This window comes from Ptiloglossa arizonensis, chromosome 9 (assembly GCF_051014685.1).
Source record: "Ptiloglossa arizonensis isolate GNS036 chromosome 9, iyPtiAriz1_principal, whole genome shotgun sequence".
Classification (NCBI taxonomy): domain Eukaryota; kingdom Metazoa; phylum Arthropoda; class Insecta; order Hymenoptera; family Colletidae; genus Ptiloglossa; species Ptiloglossa arizonensis.
Window position 1 is genome coordinate 3,423,423 of NC_135056.1, and position 18,422 is coordinate 3,441,844.

Consider the following 18,422-nt stretch of genomic DNA (forward strand, 5'->3'; position numbering starts at 1 on the left):
AATACGGATCGAGCTCGAAGTAATATAGCGGACAACGCGAGTGCTTTTTCGATGATTCTCGGTTATACTTAAGTATGAAACGGCTTAAATTTTTGTGAGCGGATACGAAGACTTTTGATCCTGTTATCGCAGAAATTGTCCATTCACTTAACGTTTCAATATCCGCAAACGACAAATCTCGACGGTTTTATTTTATCGATAGAAAGATGATACTAACGGGATTTCCTAACTGCGCGAAGAAAATTTTTTTTTCGAAATCTTAACCGCATTTATAATTATATTCCTATACGAAAGTGTGTATAACATATTCTCGCCCCCTTCCTTGATTAGCTTTAAATTCCGAATTTTAATTTTTAATTTAACGTTTTAGTATTCAGTGCGAAGCCTGTGTTTTTAAAATAATACCGTTATCCATTGAAACATAAGACAAATTAAACCTTAATATTCTGTAACCCAACAAAGTTATTATATTTATACACAATTAGAATTTAGGTTTTCTGCGTGTAAGAAATAAATAATGTTACATTGATTTATCGTAGTTTCTCCAAGGCAAGAATTATTGTATTATATATCGATTTAATAAAAAGCTCACGATCTGATGCGGTTCGATGTTAAATAAATACAAATTGGCTTAGTGTTGTAATTATTGTTTGAAAGCTACCTGAAGATGGTATCAATGACCGCCCGTGATAGATCTTCGTCTAATTATTATTAATTTAGTATGAACCTATTCGAATGAAAAGGAGAATCGATCTAATTGATAGATTAAAATATCAAGGAAAACCCTTTACTTCTTTAGTTCAGTTTTGTTGTACAATTTTAAACAGGTATGTAGAACGGTATTTGATAGGCAAGTTAAATTCGATAATTTCTATATATTGTTCAAGAAAAGATATTTTAAGAGAGAAATGAAATTAATTTTAATCATCAACGTTAAATCTACTGTACCATTAAATCAGAAATCCGCTAATTGGCACACATCGTCCATTAATATTGTAAACACGATTCGAACGTTTATACAAATTTTCAATTTTTCCCAATAAATTGTAGTAACTTTTCAATAAAAAAGAAATACCTCTTCGATGTCCTTGGTGTCTACGAATTTTATTGTAACATTGTAACCCAACGATCGAATCTTGTATCGCGTTTAAAATTGTTTATCATCGGTTACAACAATTGTGCCGTCAACAGAGTGTCCTTTATTTTCTACCGATAGAGAATCCCCCGAATGAAACCAATGAATTACAGCTCAAGTATAAAATAATAATAGCTCGCGTGGAATATTTTTATTCGTTATTATTAATTGCTCGTTATTTTGTTTCCTCGCTGTGGTGACCTTTTCTTCTTTCTCCGTTATTTTTTTCTTCTAACTACTCTCTCTCGCTTCCTCTCCCCGCATCCCTCCTCTCACTACTTTGTTTCCCCCTCTCTTCGCTCCTGACGTTTCCCTTCCCCCTTTCTTCCACTTTTTCTCTTCTTTTCTCTCGCGACCATAAAACGTACGACCACTTTTACGCAGCTTTTACGGTACTTAGTCGTGGCTTGTTCTCCGTGGAAGAAGAAGACTTTTCGTAAGGTGTGAGTGCACGAAACGCATGGTTAAAACGTGGACGTTATCGGTAATGAGTGAGAAAGACGTACAGTGATACAAGAAAAATGCCGGTGCAGATAAGTGCGGAGGAAGAAGACGAGAAACGGACCTTTGTCAATTGAACGAAATTGAAAAAATAGTGCGAATTTGAAAGAAAAATACAGGAAACAGAGGGAGAGTTTTTTTTGAATCGATATCTCTCGTTTTTATGGAAAAGTGAAAAAAAAATAGTATTCCCGGAGTATTCACGATCGCAGAAGTGGTTTCAACCGGGAAGAAACGTACGTTGATATATTTAAAGTGTGTCGCTTTCACAGTACACCGAGAACCAATTGGTCTATGAGCGTGAAAAGAATTTCAATGGATTCGATACCATCGAACGAAACAAGTGTTATACTAATCTGATACAAATAATTTAGTCGCGAATCAACGCAGAGTGTTAGCATCGAGAATTACCAAATAATATACTCGAGGAATCATGAGAACGGTTAAATCGATCTTAACAGTGACGAGCATTAATTAAAATTAAACAACCGGAGAATAATTCTTCTGTCGTTGTTTCCACTTTGAAAAGATTTGTCAAACCTAGTCGTACCTATCTGCTCCACAATGTTGGATAATATTACAAAATGGCCCGCCAATACTGGTTCGCGACTGGTCAAAGCCCGGAGTAGTCCTAACGTATCCAAAGTGCCTTTATCGATGCCGAAGAAACAAGACACAACTAATCAGAATGGGTCGACGCCTACAATTAAATCTCTTCGAGCAGCAAAAGTTCCAACTGCTTCGAAAACGTCCAATAAGATTATCTCCAACGACGATAATAATGCTCGTACAAGTTCTTCCAGTAGCTACACGAAGACACGTACTTCCTCTTTGGGTAAACCTCGTCATTCAACGACCGACGGTCGCGTTGAAACAACGAAATGTTCATCGATGATTACACGGAATGAGAAGAAACAAGCCTCGAAAACGATCTGTTCATCGTCGTCTTGCATAATCCTCGAGGATAGGACATTGTTAAAAAAGAGGCTCTCGTACAGCCCGGCGAAGCTACCGAAGAAACCAGAAGCGCTGAGAAAGAAGATCGCTCTCGATCGATCGGCGAGTCTGGGATGCGTTTCCGTTGGTGTTCGTGCCAATACTGGTGACTCGTTCAAAACAAACGGTATTTTCTTCGTGGAGAAAGAAAACAAGCAAGACTCACCGCGAAGAAAAGCGATGAACAGATCGGCCAGTCTATGGAGCATCCAAGCTATTTCGAGGAACGAGAATACATCTAAGAAGAATGTTGCGGTATCGTCGAGACCGAGCAAAATCCCGCTTTTGGCACATCGAAACACTCGTATGGGTCAATCTCTAGCCGATCTATCCCAAGTAGATCGAGCAGTGGAGGCGACGATTCAAGCAGTGCCATTGGACAACGACATCGATCTTGACCGTTCGATGGACGAACGTATCTACGAAAATTGTCTCGAAGCGTTCAGTTGTATATCGACGGAAAGTCATCAGACTGTTCGACTGTCCAGCAGCAATATCGAAGAACGAGTTGCACGATTAATGGCCCAATTGGACGACGACGACGATGGCAAACAGACCGAAACTGTGACTGTCGCATCAAACGATTGCGTGGACGGTGCTTCTCTTTGTAACGTGAATTCACTTTACGAGATTCGAAATATCGATATTGAACAGAACGATAAATCGGACGGTAGAATTCGAACGGAGTATCATCCTCCGGTGATCGAAACTGAGGATAATACAGAAAGGAAAAACTTCAAATCGCTCCAGGAGAATAACGAGAGTAACGAAAAAACGGGTGATCTGTTAGATGAGATTAAAACCTCGTCAAACGCGAGAGAACACAGGAATCAATTGGAGGAAGATCGAAATGTAAATAGTTCCGAGGAATCGAAACGAAAACAGGAAACGTCGAATATTCGGGAGTTGAGGAAGAATTGGGAGAAAGAAACGAACGAACGATCGATCAGAGATTCGGAAAAAAGGAACGAATTGGAGTATATGTCAACTCCTGCTGCGAATACGGATGCCTTGAACGTTACTCGACAAAGAGACGAAGACATTAGACGAGCAATCAAGAGCAAACATTCGGTAGGTAAGATAGCCAAGGAAATCGAGGATCTGGTGAATTTCTTTAATTGCAAGAATGCAAAAGCGTCCAGAGAGGCAAAGGATCATTGGAGTAAGTTACAATCCACTTCGAACATCGCGACAGATGAAACTGTTACAACTTTAAAGAAGGATTTGGACGTTAAGAGTATCAACGATTACAACGGGTACACCTCGGATGGTAACTGCTCGGAGGATAGCGGTCACATGAGCAACGAAAACGAAGTTGAGTGGAAGGAGAGCGTTCAAAATGAAGTTCAACAATTTGGCAAAGAACATTTCTTTCAGCAGACCGAGCTACATACTAACGGCATGTTTCACTCTGCGATCGTGGACAGACTGGAACCTGAAAAGAAAACAGTTCTCGTTAGGGGTAGTGTATCAACTTCGAGTGGAGCAAGCAGTATCGATAGTTGCAAAGGAGAGAATACAAAACGGGTGGAAAACCAGATCGGTAAAGACCAATGGAAAGCTACCAGTTCCTACAACGATGAACGACAGGTCTGTCGCGTAATCATTTCTCTTGTAGAAACAGATCGCTAAGTTAATCGGATAGTATAGTCGTCACACTGGTTGACAGTGAACACTTGTATACCATATAAGTATTCGTTAGGACCTTTTATGCCTTCGAACGTTACTGTTTTCCTTCACTCGTCCGGAGGATGTTCACTTTTTGTTTATTCAATGATTTCATTCGAAATCCGTAATATTTTTAATATTTAACACTTCACGAACCGATTCTACGATAGTTCAGGACTTGGCAAATTCACGTCCGGTTGTGCATTCACGTGGAAGTGGAGCGCACGAGTACATTCTTGGTGAAAACATTGTAATTTATAGAATATTATCAAAATATTCCATAAATGGCACTGCTACGTTCACGTTGTAATTACAATCTTACTTAAAAATTAAATTACAAATATTTCGTTGATAATCTATTAAACGATGCGCCCAAATCCCGTTCGATATTAAGTAGAACATTAATTTGGTTTAGTATTGGATATATTCGGGATATTAGCAGAGAATTAATTTATGGCTATTTTAATACGATATTTGGTTTTTCGTTTGGTCATTTGTTTCGAAAATTTATTCGCACGTTTCCTCACTTTTTTCCACGACGCACATGTTAGTCAACAAAGAAAGGCTGTATGATTAAAATAACTTTTAAAAGAATGAAATTTTCTTACCACATATATTGATAACCCAAATAACAATGAAACGATTTACGGTAATAACAACATCAAAGACAAGTAAACCATTGAACTTGTGCGAAAAACAAGGTCATGAGAAGTTGGAACATATGACGGCATTCAACTTTCTCTTTTACCATTTTTCTTTGTATTCGATTAAAGTATAACTACTTACTAGCTATCCAGTTGTGTAGCTTAGACCATTACACGTGTATGATTTTAATTAATCCAAATAGAATTCGTTTCTTTCGTTTGCGTACACTCGAATTTAGTTTCATCCAAATTGTCTGCTAAACATGAATTTACTAACGTAAATTTGAGATATTATAAAATTTTGTATCTACATTCGTTTCAGCATTGTATACTTTATCCCTTTTTTGAATTTTGTTTCAAAGATAATGTCGTTGCGTATTGTGAATGAAATGAAAATCGACCAAAATTTGAATTACAAAAATATCGCTTCGATAGAATCACTGTCTTGAAAATGTCGTAGTTACGGTACAATAAGAAAAAAATTAATTCCAATTACCGGAATTACTACACGGATGTACGTTTCCAAGATATTAATTCTTCTATGCTTGCTTCTAACAGATATTTTTCAGATCTGGCACTCTGGAACGATTCGAAGGTCAAAGGGACGAGAAGCTAACCGGACACATTATTCTTCTTCAAGCAAGATGTAGGGGTTATTTGGCACGTCGTAAACTCAACACTTTGAAAGTATGTCATGACATCTTACTGAGTCTGTAAAAGTGTACCTCCGTTTCTAAGCCAGTACAGTAACCTTCGCTTGTTTTAAAAAATTTCTAAATATCTTTTTTATTTATACATACATATACACATATACGTACACACACGCACGACCATACCGGTACGTTACAATTTAGTTACTATTGTATACTTAGCAGTTATATACATGAAAATTGTGAATTCATACTTTGCTTGTTTCGTATGTAAAGCATCGTAGTAATCAAGATCTATACATCAATTGTTTGAAATTTCACTGATTCGTCAATTTTCGGGAAGTACTTCTTTGAAAAAGAAGTAAGTTTAGTTCGGCACTTTAATGAATACAAAAATATATTTTCTGTTAAAGCAAATAAAATAATTTGACTCGGGCAGTAAGTATTAGTAACTTTTGCAAAATGCTTTTATTCATCGTTAATTTTAAACAATGATATTACGATTCACGTATTCATTTTATTTTATTTTACTTGCTGCCACTTGAATTTATTTTTTCCTTACTCTGCAAGTATCCAATTCATGTTTTAATGTACATATGTATACTTTTTTTTTGCATAAAGATTTTTATTGAAGATTCACATTTATTTATCTCATAATGGAAATTGGTATGTCGTTTGAATTGAATTGTCACTGTTTTAGTTACAAGATCTTGCGGTTAGATGTATACAAAGGAATGTCAGGAAGTGGATGTCCGTAAGAGAATGGCCATGGTGGAGATTATATGTAAAAGTTGCACCTTTACTGAACGTTCATCGAGCTGAGGATCAGTTGAAAGCAAAGACGGTGAGAAAAAAATTTAAAAAGGACGGGCAAACAATACGATAAGTAGGGGGAAGATAATATATTGTATTGTACAAACTTGTGCAATATCAATCTTACAGAGGCGATTCTAGAAAGTGGGACAAGCTATAACTTTTTTCTAAGCAAATTATCTTCTTTTCATAATGTAATTCTTTTTTTTTTTTAGTACAATGTTGCTTTTTAATGGTCATAGTGTATTCGTACCATTTTAATGAAAAATTAAATCGTAATCGAACAAGTATGAAAATGTTTAAACAGTAAGAATAGAAAATTTGAACACCTGTTAAAATAATGTCGTAAAAGGATCCCTTTCATGGTATTTAACTTTTTCCTCTACCAATTTTTCGCACCTTTATTTACAAAAGTGCTTTGCTTCAGCTTGTACCCATCTCTAGAATCGTTACGTATAATATAATAAAATGTGGTTGCAAATACTTCTCTAAATTGGTATAAATTAATGTTATGTTTTCACAAACAGGAGGAACTCGAGATTCTCAGAGCCAAGGTCGAAAGGTTGGAGCAGGAGCGCAATCATTTGAAACATGACAATCACATATTGGAAGCCAAGGTACAATAAAAAATTGTTCCATCGTCCACTGTTCATCGTCTAACTACTCGCAACGTGCATTTCGTGGCATAATTGGATTGACAATAGTTATCGAAGTGTGACGCGAGGAGATCTTTGCCAAGTTGTGAATTTAATCAACGAATCGACAAAAACTTTCATGTTATAATTAGGTAGAACTATGTTATAGTTAGGTAGAACTGTGTCGTATAGGTAGGTAGAAGTTTCCAGTGATCGACAATACTGTTTCTCATTGTACGAAAATTTCTTGTACGAACTTGAAATTGAACGGTAAATTATTTTGTACGCAGAGTTTGATCGCAGATCGAATGGTTGTCTTTATCGTTTCGCTTTCCCTTTGATGCAGTGACCTAGACGTGTAGGTCCGTTTTTGAAAAGAAATCGTCTATCAATTTTCTGCATTTCGCTCAGTTTCATTTCCCGTTCTTTTCTTTCTCTCTTTCTCTTGTCTTCTACGCGGCGAGATTTTTCTCCCGGACTTTGCAGGAGATTTGGCACGTGTCCAAAATTGTAGCTAGACACCTTTCTCCCTTGCACTCCTCGTGGTCCGTTCTTCTATCTTCTTCGCTCTCCATTTCACTTAGAATAACTCGGAGGTGATCGTCGTCTCCTCCAACAGACGCAACCTGCTCGCCAATCGGTTGACCTACGGAGAGGCAGTTGCTCCGCGACTCCCTCTCGATACGGGCGTTGCCGTTCGATGTTACGCAATTAAATGCTTGTGACGAGTCATCCGATGATCATCCGTACAACCCGAAAACGCATTTAAAATGACGACGATATACAAATCGGGCACAGAACACTGTTTTGCATGATCCCGTCGATCGTATACATTGTGCTAAAAGAAACGGCTCATTCCGTGCATAAAGTGATCGATATTAATTATGTAGAATCGGATTTAATTAATTCGAAACGAAAACATTCGAATTTGTTCATTTTAACTTTGATTGCAACATTATCGTAAATGATTCTCTAAATCGGCTCGTTAGACGTTCATTTTTTTATTACATTGCATCAACACTTGTTGAAACGAAGGTATTATGAATTAATATTATAAATTTAAATATGCCGCGAAGAACGAATACTGTATCCGTTATGGGACAGAAATTGTAAAGAGAAATACGATCGAGTTTCGAAATGTATTCACAAGTGATGAAAAATGTATGTAATCTTGTTCGATGGAAAATCTTGTTCGTACATATTTGTCGAAATGTTTCAAACGTATAGGTTTAACGTAAAATTTGTTATACTGTCATATTGTTCTTGTTAATAATTAAAAAACATAATAATCTCATTTTTTTCATTTTCTTCAATTGTGCACTGAACGTTGGAAAAACATGATGCCACCTTTCTTTTGCACTTTATTGTTGGGAAAACATGATCGGAATTAAGTTGCTTCAGGATATTAAAATTAAACGATCGAGAAGACAAAAAGCGTAACCAAAATGCCATCTGTGCCAGTAACGTATACAAACACACTGCCTCCCGGGTCGAACGACACTTTACAGAGCTTCGAAGAGTCAATGTCGCACAATGTAGTAGATGATAGAGGCAGTGACCTAAGTGAAACCAGTCTTGGCTACTTAACGAAATCTATGGAAGCGAATAATTTGATAAAAAGACCACCGTTACCACCGTATATCGTAAAGAGACCAACCAGTAGAATGTACCTGGTAGGCTCGAGCTCAACAAGAAGTCCATCGCCCTGTAGCCTATCGTCTAATTTATCTTACCGCTCTAAGTCCTTATCTCTTGTATCAAGACCCCATTCAAGACAGGATTCTTTCACAAATTTCTCTACTCCTCCGAGAAGAATGTATCCTATGGAGATTGTTCCCCGTTCGGACACAATGGACGAAGGATTCACCAACGAACAAGCACCGGTCGTTTTTGATGCTAGTCTGAATTTCGTTTTGGGTTGCGAGAAACAAAGAGTTAGGCAATCCTTCAGGCCTACCGCTTCCCATTTAGAACCATCGACTGCCTCTTCGTACTTATCTTCAAAGATTTCACAGTTCCTAAAGAGAACAGATCACATAATGGACGAATGGAAAAGTCTAGGACACAAGGATGTCCTGGATAACGATCTGAGTCTACAATCGTTGGATCGTCTGAAGGATAGACCGAAAAATGTTATGGGTAGAAGCCAAAGCGTTACAAATATCATGATACGTGGTTTTCAATATTACAGTAGATCGAACAGTGTTGGAAAAAGTTCCTGTTCCAGACGATCTTTGTCACGCGCTTCAGAAGACAGAACTATTTCCGATAGTATTGGCCAGGAGGTATATAAATATAAGAAATGTATGAACCGTTCGTTTGTATTTTATTTTATCTAAATTTAGAAAATTTACTTCACTCGTTCGCTATACTTTGTAAACACGGTATTTGTATCACAACGGACAATTTATTCGATAGTACTTGTGTGCATTTTTTTTTTTTTTTCATACGTTAATACTATGTTAACAATTTGCACTTTAAGTACATAATTGAAAGTGTCAATAGAAATCGAATAATCGTAACAGTTTGTTTTTAACGTGTAAAGTACATTGCAAAATACATTGAAGCAATCGTAATATATTGTTTTCCTTTTTATGGAAGTACGCATTGCTACGTGCTACAAATGCAATCCATATATAAAAATGAAACCGTTATTTCAACGTATCTTCAGGTACCGTATAGACATTTTAGTACGATCACTTCAACGCTGGTTAACAGATATACGAACTACTAAAATGTGATTAATAAACTCAAAACAATATCGAAGTGTCGAAGAAGTTCAATATCGAGAAGAATCGAGTAAAACGCGTAATTGTATTTACTATTGACTATCGAATCCGGTTACTTATGCTAATTAATTGTAGCACATGTAGTTTGGATCTTTGAAATAATTTTTAGTTTATTTTGTATTCCAGCTAAGCGAAATATCCGCCGACTTTGCAGAAGAACATTCGACTTCAACTTTGGCAGCAGAGAGAATCAATGCAGAAACATCTGAACGTTTGCGTCTTGAGAGAGAGCTTCAGGATGTGACTGAAGCCAATAAGAATCTTCAACAAGCAACTGAACGTCTGGAAATGGAACTTTTGTATGCGAGAGCAGCCGATTTAAATGGAGTTGCATCCGATGTTGAAGATGGTGAGGATGGTGGCGTTTATAAACAAAGATACGAACATGCTGTGAGAGAACTTGAGTTCACCAAACGAAAAATGGCACAACAGCACGAAGATGATTTCGAACAACTAGTAGGACTTAAGAAACAACTAGAGAAGAAGGTAGGCCTATGAAAAATAACAAAAGGCTTCTTTCAATTTAATTAATTTATATGCAAAGAACATTTTGCAACTTCGATTAATATTTCATAAAATTGAAAAAGGAAATTTTGAGTTGTATCGAGATTAGTCGTACCGAAGCACGAGAATGTTCAATTCGACATATTTTATGTTTCAGTTAGCTGATGCCTACGAAGAGGTTGAAGAACAACGACAAGTTGTTGGACAATGGAAACGACGTGTACAAAAACTGAACGGTGAAATGCATGATCTGAGACTTCTGCTAGAAGAACAAACAGCCAGAAATAATCTTTTAGAGAAAAAGCAACGCAAGTACGTGGCCTGTAAAATTTCGATAACATTTCTTATATTTCGAATTTCAGTCACTACTTTTTTCATTTACTTTAACATATCTGTATCTGTTGTATTGGACAAATTTCATGTTTTAACTAAACCTCTTTTTTCACTGTGATATTCAAAAATAAGTTGAACTTCTCTATAATATATATTATCGTTTGATAATGCTTGTTGATGATAATGAAATAATTATAGAGTCATTTACGAAATTCTCTAATTTCATTTTTCGTGACGTATTAATTTGCTTATTTATTTAACGCGATATCAAAAATTAAAAATTCTTTACACAAGGGACCATTGTTGCTATTTGTTAAAATCGTTACCGAATTTCCACAGTATTGAGTGGAGCTCTATTCTCATTTCATCCACAGGCAACAAGTGTTTCTGGCAATTTGCCAAGCTGCTAACATTGCACGTTCGACGACACAAACGTTTAGTCGGGTGTTCGTTCGGTGGTCGCATAAACTGCGATAGATTATTTCAAAAATAGATTGCCCCGAAACTAGAATATTATTACTCATAGAAAGAAAGAAATCAAGTGCATGATGAGTATTCGATTAAAATTTAAGACGATTAATGGCAACATAGATGCAGAACAGTAGTAATAACTCGGATATAACATTTCACGTTTCGACTCGGAATGTGAGTCCTCTTTGTAAATGTTTAATTTATTATTAGATTATGAGGGAAAAAGCAGGTTATTCTAAGACCCGTTCGAAGTTGTTATTTATAATAAAATGAAATAAGGTCATCGAAGTATAACGACAAATGTTAACATTAATAATATTAATAAATTCTTTTTAGATGTATAAACTTATTTCTATGGATCATGCACAGTAGATCGCACGAAAACCAGTGCCGCAAATTAATCCAGTTCAGCTTGTGTATACATTTTTTATAAATAAATAACTAACCTTGTTAACCTGTAGCAAATTTGTTTCAGCAATTTCATTATTTGAAACAGTATTTGGAACAAATTTGTTGTTTGCAAAGAAATCGTTCAGTTTTATTCGTTGTTCGAAATAAAATTTGGCTAACTTAGCCGCTTGGCACCGGACGCGTTCACCGCTGCGATTCGCATCATACGGCAATCAATGACGTATAGTCTCCCGGGAATCTAATTTACGCACCACGTGATGTCTATGTTCAACTGGTGGCACTGATTTTCTATAAACGTCGGAATAAGTCTTGTGCTGTTCAATGTACTTAATTCATACACGTAAATTGAAGAAGGAATTATCATTGTTAACATTAGTTTTTCGCGCAAAAAAAATTATGAAAGTAAACGGGATTTTTTCTCGAGTGCCAACGACAATTGGTAATCTTATTTTGTTTTATTGTAATCTTTGAATGGGCATCAGACAAAAACTCATACCCTGAGCCAAAACGTAAAATGTTACATCCTGTTATGTTCTGTCCCTTATTACTCTCTCTTCAATGTCATTGTTTTTAAACCATTTCAAGGTCGTTGGTAGTGTTTTTTTTTAATGGAATCGTGTATTTTCTTTTAATATGCTATAACCGATGTTAATGCGAATTTATCGACTTAATGTACTATGACCTTGAAGTGACCTTGGACTAAAAAAATTTAGATTTTATTAACCGATATGTGACCTAGTATAAATAATATCATCAACAACTTGATTATCAATAGCCCATGAGTAGATACATCTGTTATTGCTATCGAATTATTGAGACAATGTATTAGTTTATCGCTAATACATCGACGTTTATCCATACGTTACTCCAAGGAAGAACGGTTCAATTTAATTTTCATTTATCGTAAATATTAGTGTCATAAACAAGCAGTTCAATTATACAGGGATCAATTTCCTGATCGTAGGTTCCATCTTTTATTATTTATTCAAATTTAATGAAAACACTTCGTGAAACTGATAGTGTTGTGTCTAAGAAACTTGTGAAAATGAAAAGTACGATAAATGAAGAAAATGCAATTAATGTTCTTGCTACAATAACTACAAACACTCGTGTGAATACTAGACAAATCGCTTGAGAAAGTGCCACTCGCCAAACCAATGTTACAAAAATATTGCATTTTCAATAATTTCACTTGTATGATATGTCACTTCACCAAGAGCTTCATGGAAGAAATTTTCAAAATCGTGAGAATTTCAGTCTATCGAATTTGGAATAATTCGTAAACGATAGAACATTTTCCAGTAAAGTATTACTTATCATTAAAGTTATTATACATTTACAAATTGTAGTCGAATAAATTTTAAAAATATGCATTATTGGAGTGACATAATCCTCGATGATTACGATAATTTGATAAACGAAAACCCTGGAGTGTCAATGTTTGGTGTGCAATTCTTAATAATGAAATAATTGAACTGCACTTTATCCACGGTATATTACACGTAACGAGACACGTAACTCTATTACAAAATATCTTTCCGAACATATGAACATTTAAGACACATTTCTATGAATATTCGCAAAATGATATAGTTTCAGCACGATGGTTATCTCGGACATTTTTCACGTGCTGCAACAGAATTTCGAACATGAAATGTCCAAATCGTTAGATGGGACACAACAGATCAATACCATGATCAGCACGTTCATTTGATCTTACTAGTATTTCACTCGATTTCTTCTTGTGGAGAAAATCGGAAGATAATGTCTATCACGAGGATAGACATTATATCTATATTGTTTAATAGAACTAGAGGTTGTCACAAAGTATTCCCATTCTACTTTCTGAAACTGCTCACACGAAACGGACTATTAATAAGTTATTCTAAAGAAATAAAATTATTATATTTTTTTACTTTGTAGTTATAAAATTACTTTAATCGGATACATAAGGTTTTTATAATAAGAATGATACCAAACTTAATCATATTTCTATGATTTTGATGTAAACGAATAATATGTACATCAAAATGGTCCTTCTTTTTTGACCTCGGAATTTTCTAAATTATCGAGAAATTCCCCTTCCCCCTTCACTCCAAGGATGATTATAATACATAAAAGATAATTTCAATAAAACGTGAACTCGTTCGAGTAACAAGAAAATGTTATTTCTATTATTATGAAAGGTAGGAAAAATGACGAAATGGTACTTAAGTGGTTTCGAAGCGTGCATCTGATTGTAATAAAGAATCGTCCTATCAAGGTCATTTGAATGATTTTTTCAGTTATCGATATTTTTTTTTTTGCACATTGACATTTATTTTTTTATAGCGCGATGTTGTTATTTGCACCAAAACGAGTTTAATGGTTTACCTTATTTTATCGCAAGTGCTCAAAGTGCTGACTGGCTACATCTATGCATTTTTGTACACGATAAGAGAATGCTTGAACTCCACTTTTTGTAGTATTTCGATAGTATACGAAGTATGCGTATCTCTGGTACTGCGTGTCTATTATAAAGTCGAAATCAGATAAACGATTTGTTTATTAAATTCTGCAAAGAGTTCTAGTTCAATTCGAGCCAATCAATATAATATTGTAGTTCGCTCTAAACATTCTAACGGCGTTAGAAATTCGAATAGGTTGCTTAAAAATTTAGTCAGAAATGTATCGATACAGCAAAAAGGAAAAAATTAATGATATTGGTTTGTAGCAAAGCTAGACAAAACTAGACAATGCTATCTATCGGAACACCATTCTTCGCGTGTTCGATTTAAAAGAATTGTAAATTTATTTCTTGACGTAGGAAGTGTTTCTTCATGCAAAAAGAGCCGATATAAAATTGCTACAACCGATGAAATTGAAACTACGATCTTGGAATCTGTCAGAAATAATCCATAAATTAGCGTGATATTGCTAGACATTGTGAAACAGGACAATAATTTGTTCAGTAGATATTAAAAAGAAATAAATTGCATCCACATTACTTTTCACTATCAAAGACTTCGAGCTGATAATTTCCAAAACCGTATTCATTTCTGTAAATAGGCTTTGCAACAGTTACCAAATAATCCCAATATCTTCAATAGTGTAATACTTACTGACGAATTAACATTTAGCAATAATGAAGGATTAAACCAAGACAAAATACATTTCTGGGACACTATGAACCTACACTGGCTTAGAACTGTTGACGACCAGCATCGTTGAAATGTTAATGTATGGCGTGGTTTTTTAAAAAATAAAGTATTCAATTCGTTTTTCATTGATGACATTTTCAATGGTCAAGAATACAGAAAATTCCTAACGGATAAATTATTAGAATTATTCGAAGATGATCCATGTCAAGATAGAATTTTAATGTGGTGTTAACGTGACAGATGTCCAGTTCATTATGCCAGAATAGTACGAGATGTACTAAATAACATGTTTTCAAACAGATGGATAGAACATGGTATGAATGTTATCTGGCCAGCTAGAGTACTTCTTATGGTGAGCTTTAAAATTCATTGTGCATAACGAAATCCCCACCACGATAGATAATATGAAAGAAAGAATCCGAAATGCATGTCATACTCTGAATCGCGAAATATGAATACATTTCTATGTCATAGGAAATGCAGTTCAAACATTCTCTTATCGTGTACAAAAATGTATCGATGTAAGCGGTTGGTACTTTCAGCACGTGCAATAAAATAAGGTAAGTTTCACACCATCTCCGTATTCGTTAAATTTTAACTTATTTTTTAATTATCAAGGTCATTTCAACGTCACGATGTCATAACTCATTGAACTTATCTTGATACAAATAACGTCACGATATAAAAAGTAAACGTTAATGTGCGAAAAATGTCGATGACTTTGAAAAAAATTATTAAAATCATCTTGATAAAACGATTCTTTGTCACAATCAAAAATACCACTTCGTCTTGTTTTCCCACCTTTCGTAATAACCGAAATAATTTAGATGTTTAATTCAAGTGATTGATCCCTTATCTGTAGGCAATTTTCTAATACCTCTTCGAATGAAGAACCCATACGATTATAATAGTTTTTGCAGTCGTTTTACCTGAGACTGTAATAGGATAAGTCTCACAAGGGACATCACTTAAAAGTAAATTACTGATTTTAATGCAACTTACATATAATATAATTCGCAGAAAAATTATTGACACGTATTTTTTTTTATCTGCTATTATCCATATCTAGGAGGTGAAATTAGCCCTCAAAATTGGGGAAGAAAACATACATCCCTCCATATTTCGAAAATGATGAAACCTAAAAAGTAGTTGCTTAAACAAAAATTGAGAAATGAATTTAAGCTTCCAAACAGTTTTGCAAAGTATCAATTTGTTTAAACAGTATTTTAAAAAAGTTTCAACTTTTTACACTTTTTTTTATACAATTTATTGTTTCATATCTTAATAAATTTGCCAATATAAACTATAGATCAATATGGAAAATGCGTATATTTGAAAATTTTGGTTTAATCTTTTCGTTAAAAATTAGCGTAGGTACAACAAAATTAAGTTCAATGCGGAACGTAAATTTTTGGAGCGTACGCGAACAGTTGTAAAAATATATGATACAGTAGCTATTTATATCATGGACACGTATTATTAATTACTTCTTGACTGTCAAAACTTGTCGCCACAGGTAGAAACGGCCCGCGGTATTGCTTCTGATTGAAACTTTAGAGAAGATTTCTATAATCACGTGATTTTTATAATCTCATGCGTTTCAAAAATTCACGTTCCGCATCGAAGCTGATTTTATTGTACCAACGTTAACTTTTATTGAAAGGATCAAATAAAAAATTTCAGATATACGCATTTTCCATGTTAATTTATAATTTATATTGACAAATTTATTAAGATGCGAAACAATAAATTATAGAAAAAAGGTATAAAAAGAGAAAATTTTTTAACGTATTTTTTAAACAAGTTGATATTTCGCAAAACTGTTTGGAAGCTTAAATTCAATTTTCAAAAGTACCCAATTTTTATTTAAGCAATTATTTTTTAGGTCTCATCATTTTCGAAATATCGAGGGAAGTGTGTTTTCTCCCCCAACTTTGAGGATTGATTTCACCTTCTAGATATGGATAATAGTAGATAAAAAAAATACTTGTGAAATATTTCTTTAAGAATTATATTATATCTAAGTTTAAGCATGTCCCAGTACGGACACATCCCAGCATGCTCGAGCAGAGCTTCTGCTTCTATCGCCTTCTATCGCTGACTTGAAGTCTCAAGGGTCAGCACAGGGGCAAATAGGAGTCAAAACGCCCATTCTCATTTGAGCTGCACGTTTTGAACCTTAGCCATGCACTCTGTCATAGTAGTAGGAATAAATTTCAATTGTGTCCCTATCTCAATATGTATATGAATGTAAAGCTCGAAGATTATAAAGTACTAATAATAAAACAACTGTTTTATCTCACGAGAGTTATTTAATATAAAAAAAATATTATATAATATTAACAATTTTTCTATAGATGGAGTAATAAAGTTAATTTTGAAATATGATTAATATTCCTTAATGGAATCAAATATTTCGTATGACACAATCCGACTTAACTCCAGTCGTTTTCCACAAAAAAGTATTAAGCCATGTTTCCCCAAGAGAACAATCTTCCAATAGTATTAAAATTTAACATTGCTTTTATAAGAAATAGGAGGCGAACAGAATAATAAAAATCAGAAAATTAAGTTTTTTCTTAGAGAAAAGAAATATATCTTTTTAAGAAAGCAATTGATACATTTTGTCCGTACATCAACATATGAAAGCTATTATTATATTTACCAAGAAAAATGTTTTTATACTTCACTTTGTAGCTGATCAGAAACTGATTAACTTTTGTCTGAAACATTTTTTCATCAGACTATTAGAAGTGCTTGAAAAATTGTGATGACAGTTATATGTCACACACTGTATATAACTTCTTTTGAAACGAATAAAAATTCAGTTTTATTTATTTCTAAATTAAATTTTTAATAAATTATCTTCAAAATAATTTTACTTACTTCTACTGGTAGAATACAAATGCTTTCCTAGCATATTGTAAAAACCTAGCAAACATTGCTGTCCTGTATTAGATATAATCATTGTATAATAGTAATATGTTGCATCTACGCCAATGAGGCTCTGCCTGCCGCGTGTTTCTCATTATTTCTCTCTATCTCGCTACCTTCTTTATCAGTCAGTTCGCATATGTCTGTAACTGCCGCGAGAAACGCCGAACTAGAATTGAATTTGTGCGTGAGAATAGGTGTACCCCCTTCTTTTTTTTTTCACGGGAAAAATCTTCAAAAGACGGAAACGCCGGATGCGTGACCTATCCACTCAAACCTACCACAGTGGCCATTATTGCACGTTCTCGGGAGGGCACCGGGAACTAAAAACTTTATAAAATTAAAAAATATGTACATTCTATACTTAATTATGCAGAAAAACAAAAAAATAACAAATTTCTATGCTGTGTGTATAATTATTTTATTGGTTGATTCTATTATATATTGCCGATAACTTATTCTGAATTGTTGTGTATCTATTATCCGTCCACGAGAAGAAGGCACAACGTGTTTACATCCTCGTTCCACTCGTAGTCAGTTGCTGCTCCCGCGATCGTAAATAAGAATTCCTGTTGGCTAAAGACGGTGACGAAGACAACAATGTCGGTAATCACAAGTGCAAGTGAGAACGAATTCGTAGCAAGGTGCATCGGCGTAGACTCCCAATAAAGTGTCAAATATTCATAAACAGAATAATTTACTTACGGTTTAGGTACTGCCGCTGATTCAATAAGTTGTTTGTAATAAAAAAATAAATAGTTGCTTATACTTTCTGATTATTACAAACATAAAATTAAA

At 34.6% G+C, this 18,422-nt stretch overlaps 1 protein-coding gene across 3 annotated transcripts in view; it reads left to right on the plus strand.

The window, feature by feature from the left end:
- The window catches only part of LOC143151497 (unconventional myosin-XVIIIa), a 209,444-nt gene that overhangs the window by 166,089 nt on the left and 24,933 nt on the right, over window positions 1-18,422 (plus strand). For 2 of the 3 annotated variants that reach the window (XM_076320673.1, XM_076320675.1), the window contains 5 exons: window positions 5,503-5,631; window positions 6,295-6,438; window positions 6,935-7,024; window positions 9,958-10,317; window positions 10,493-10,647. In XM_076320673.1, the coding sequence (XP_076176788.1) occupies window positions 5,503-5,631; window positions 6,295-6,438; window positions 6,935-7,024; window positions 9,958-10,317; window positions 10,493-10,647 (878 nt within the window). Of the gene's footprint in view, window positions 1-3,759; window positions 4,223-5,502; window positions 5,632-6,294; window positions 6,439-6,934; window positions 7,025-9,957; window positions 10,318-10,492; window positions 10,648-18,422 lie in introns of those variants that run through there. The other variant, XM_076320674.1, reaches the window with a different exon arrangement.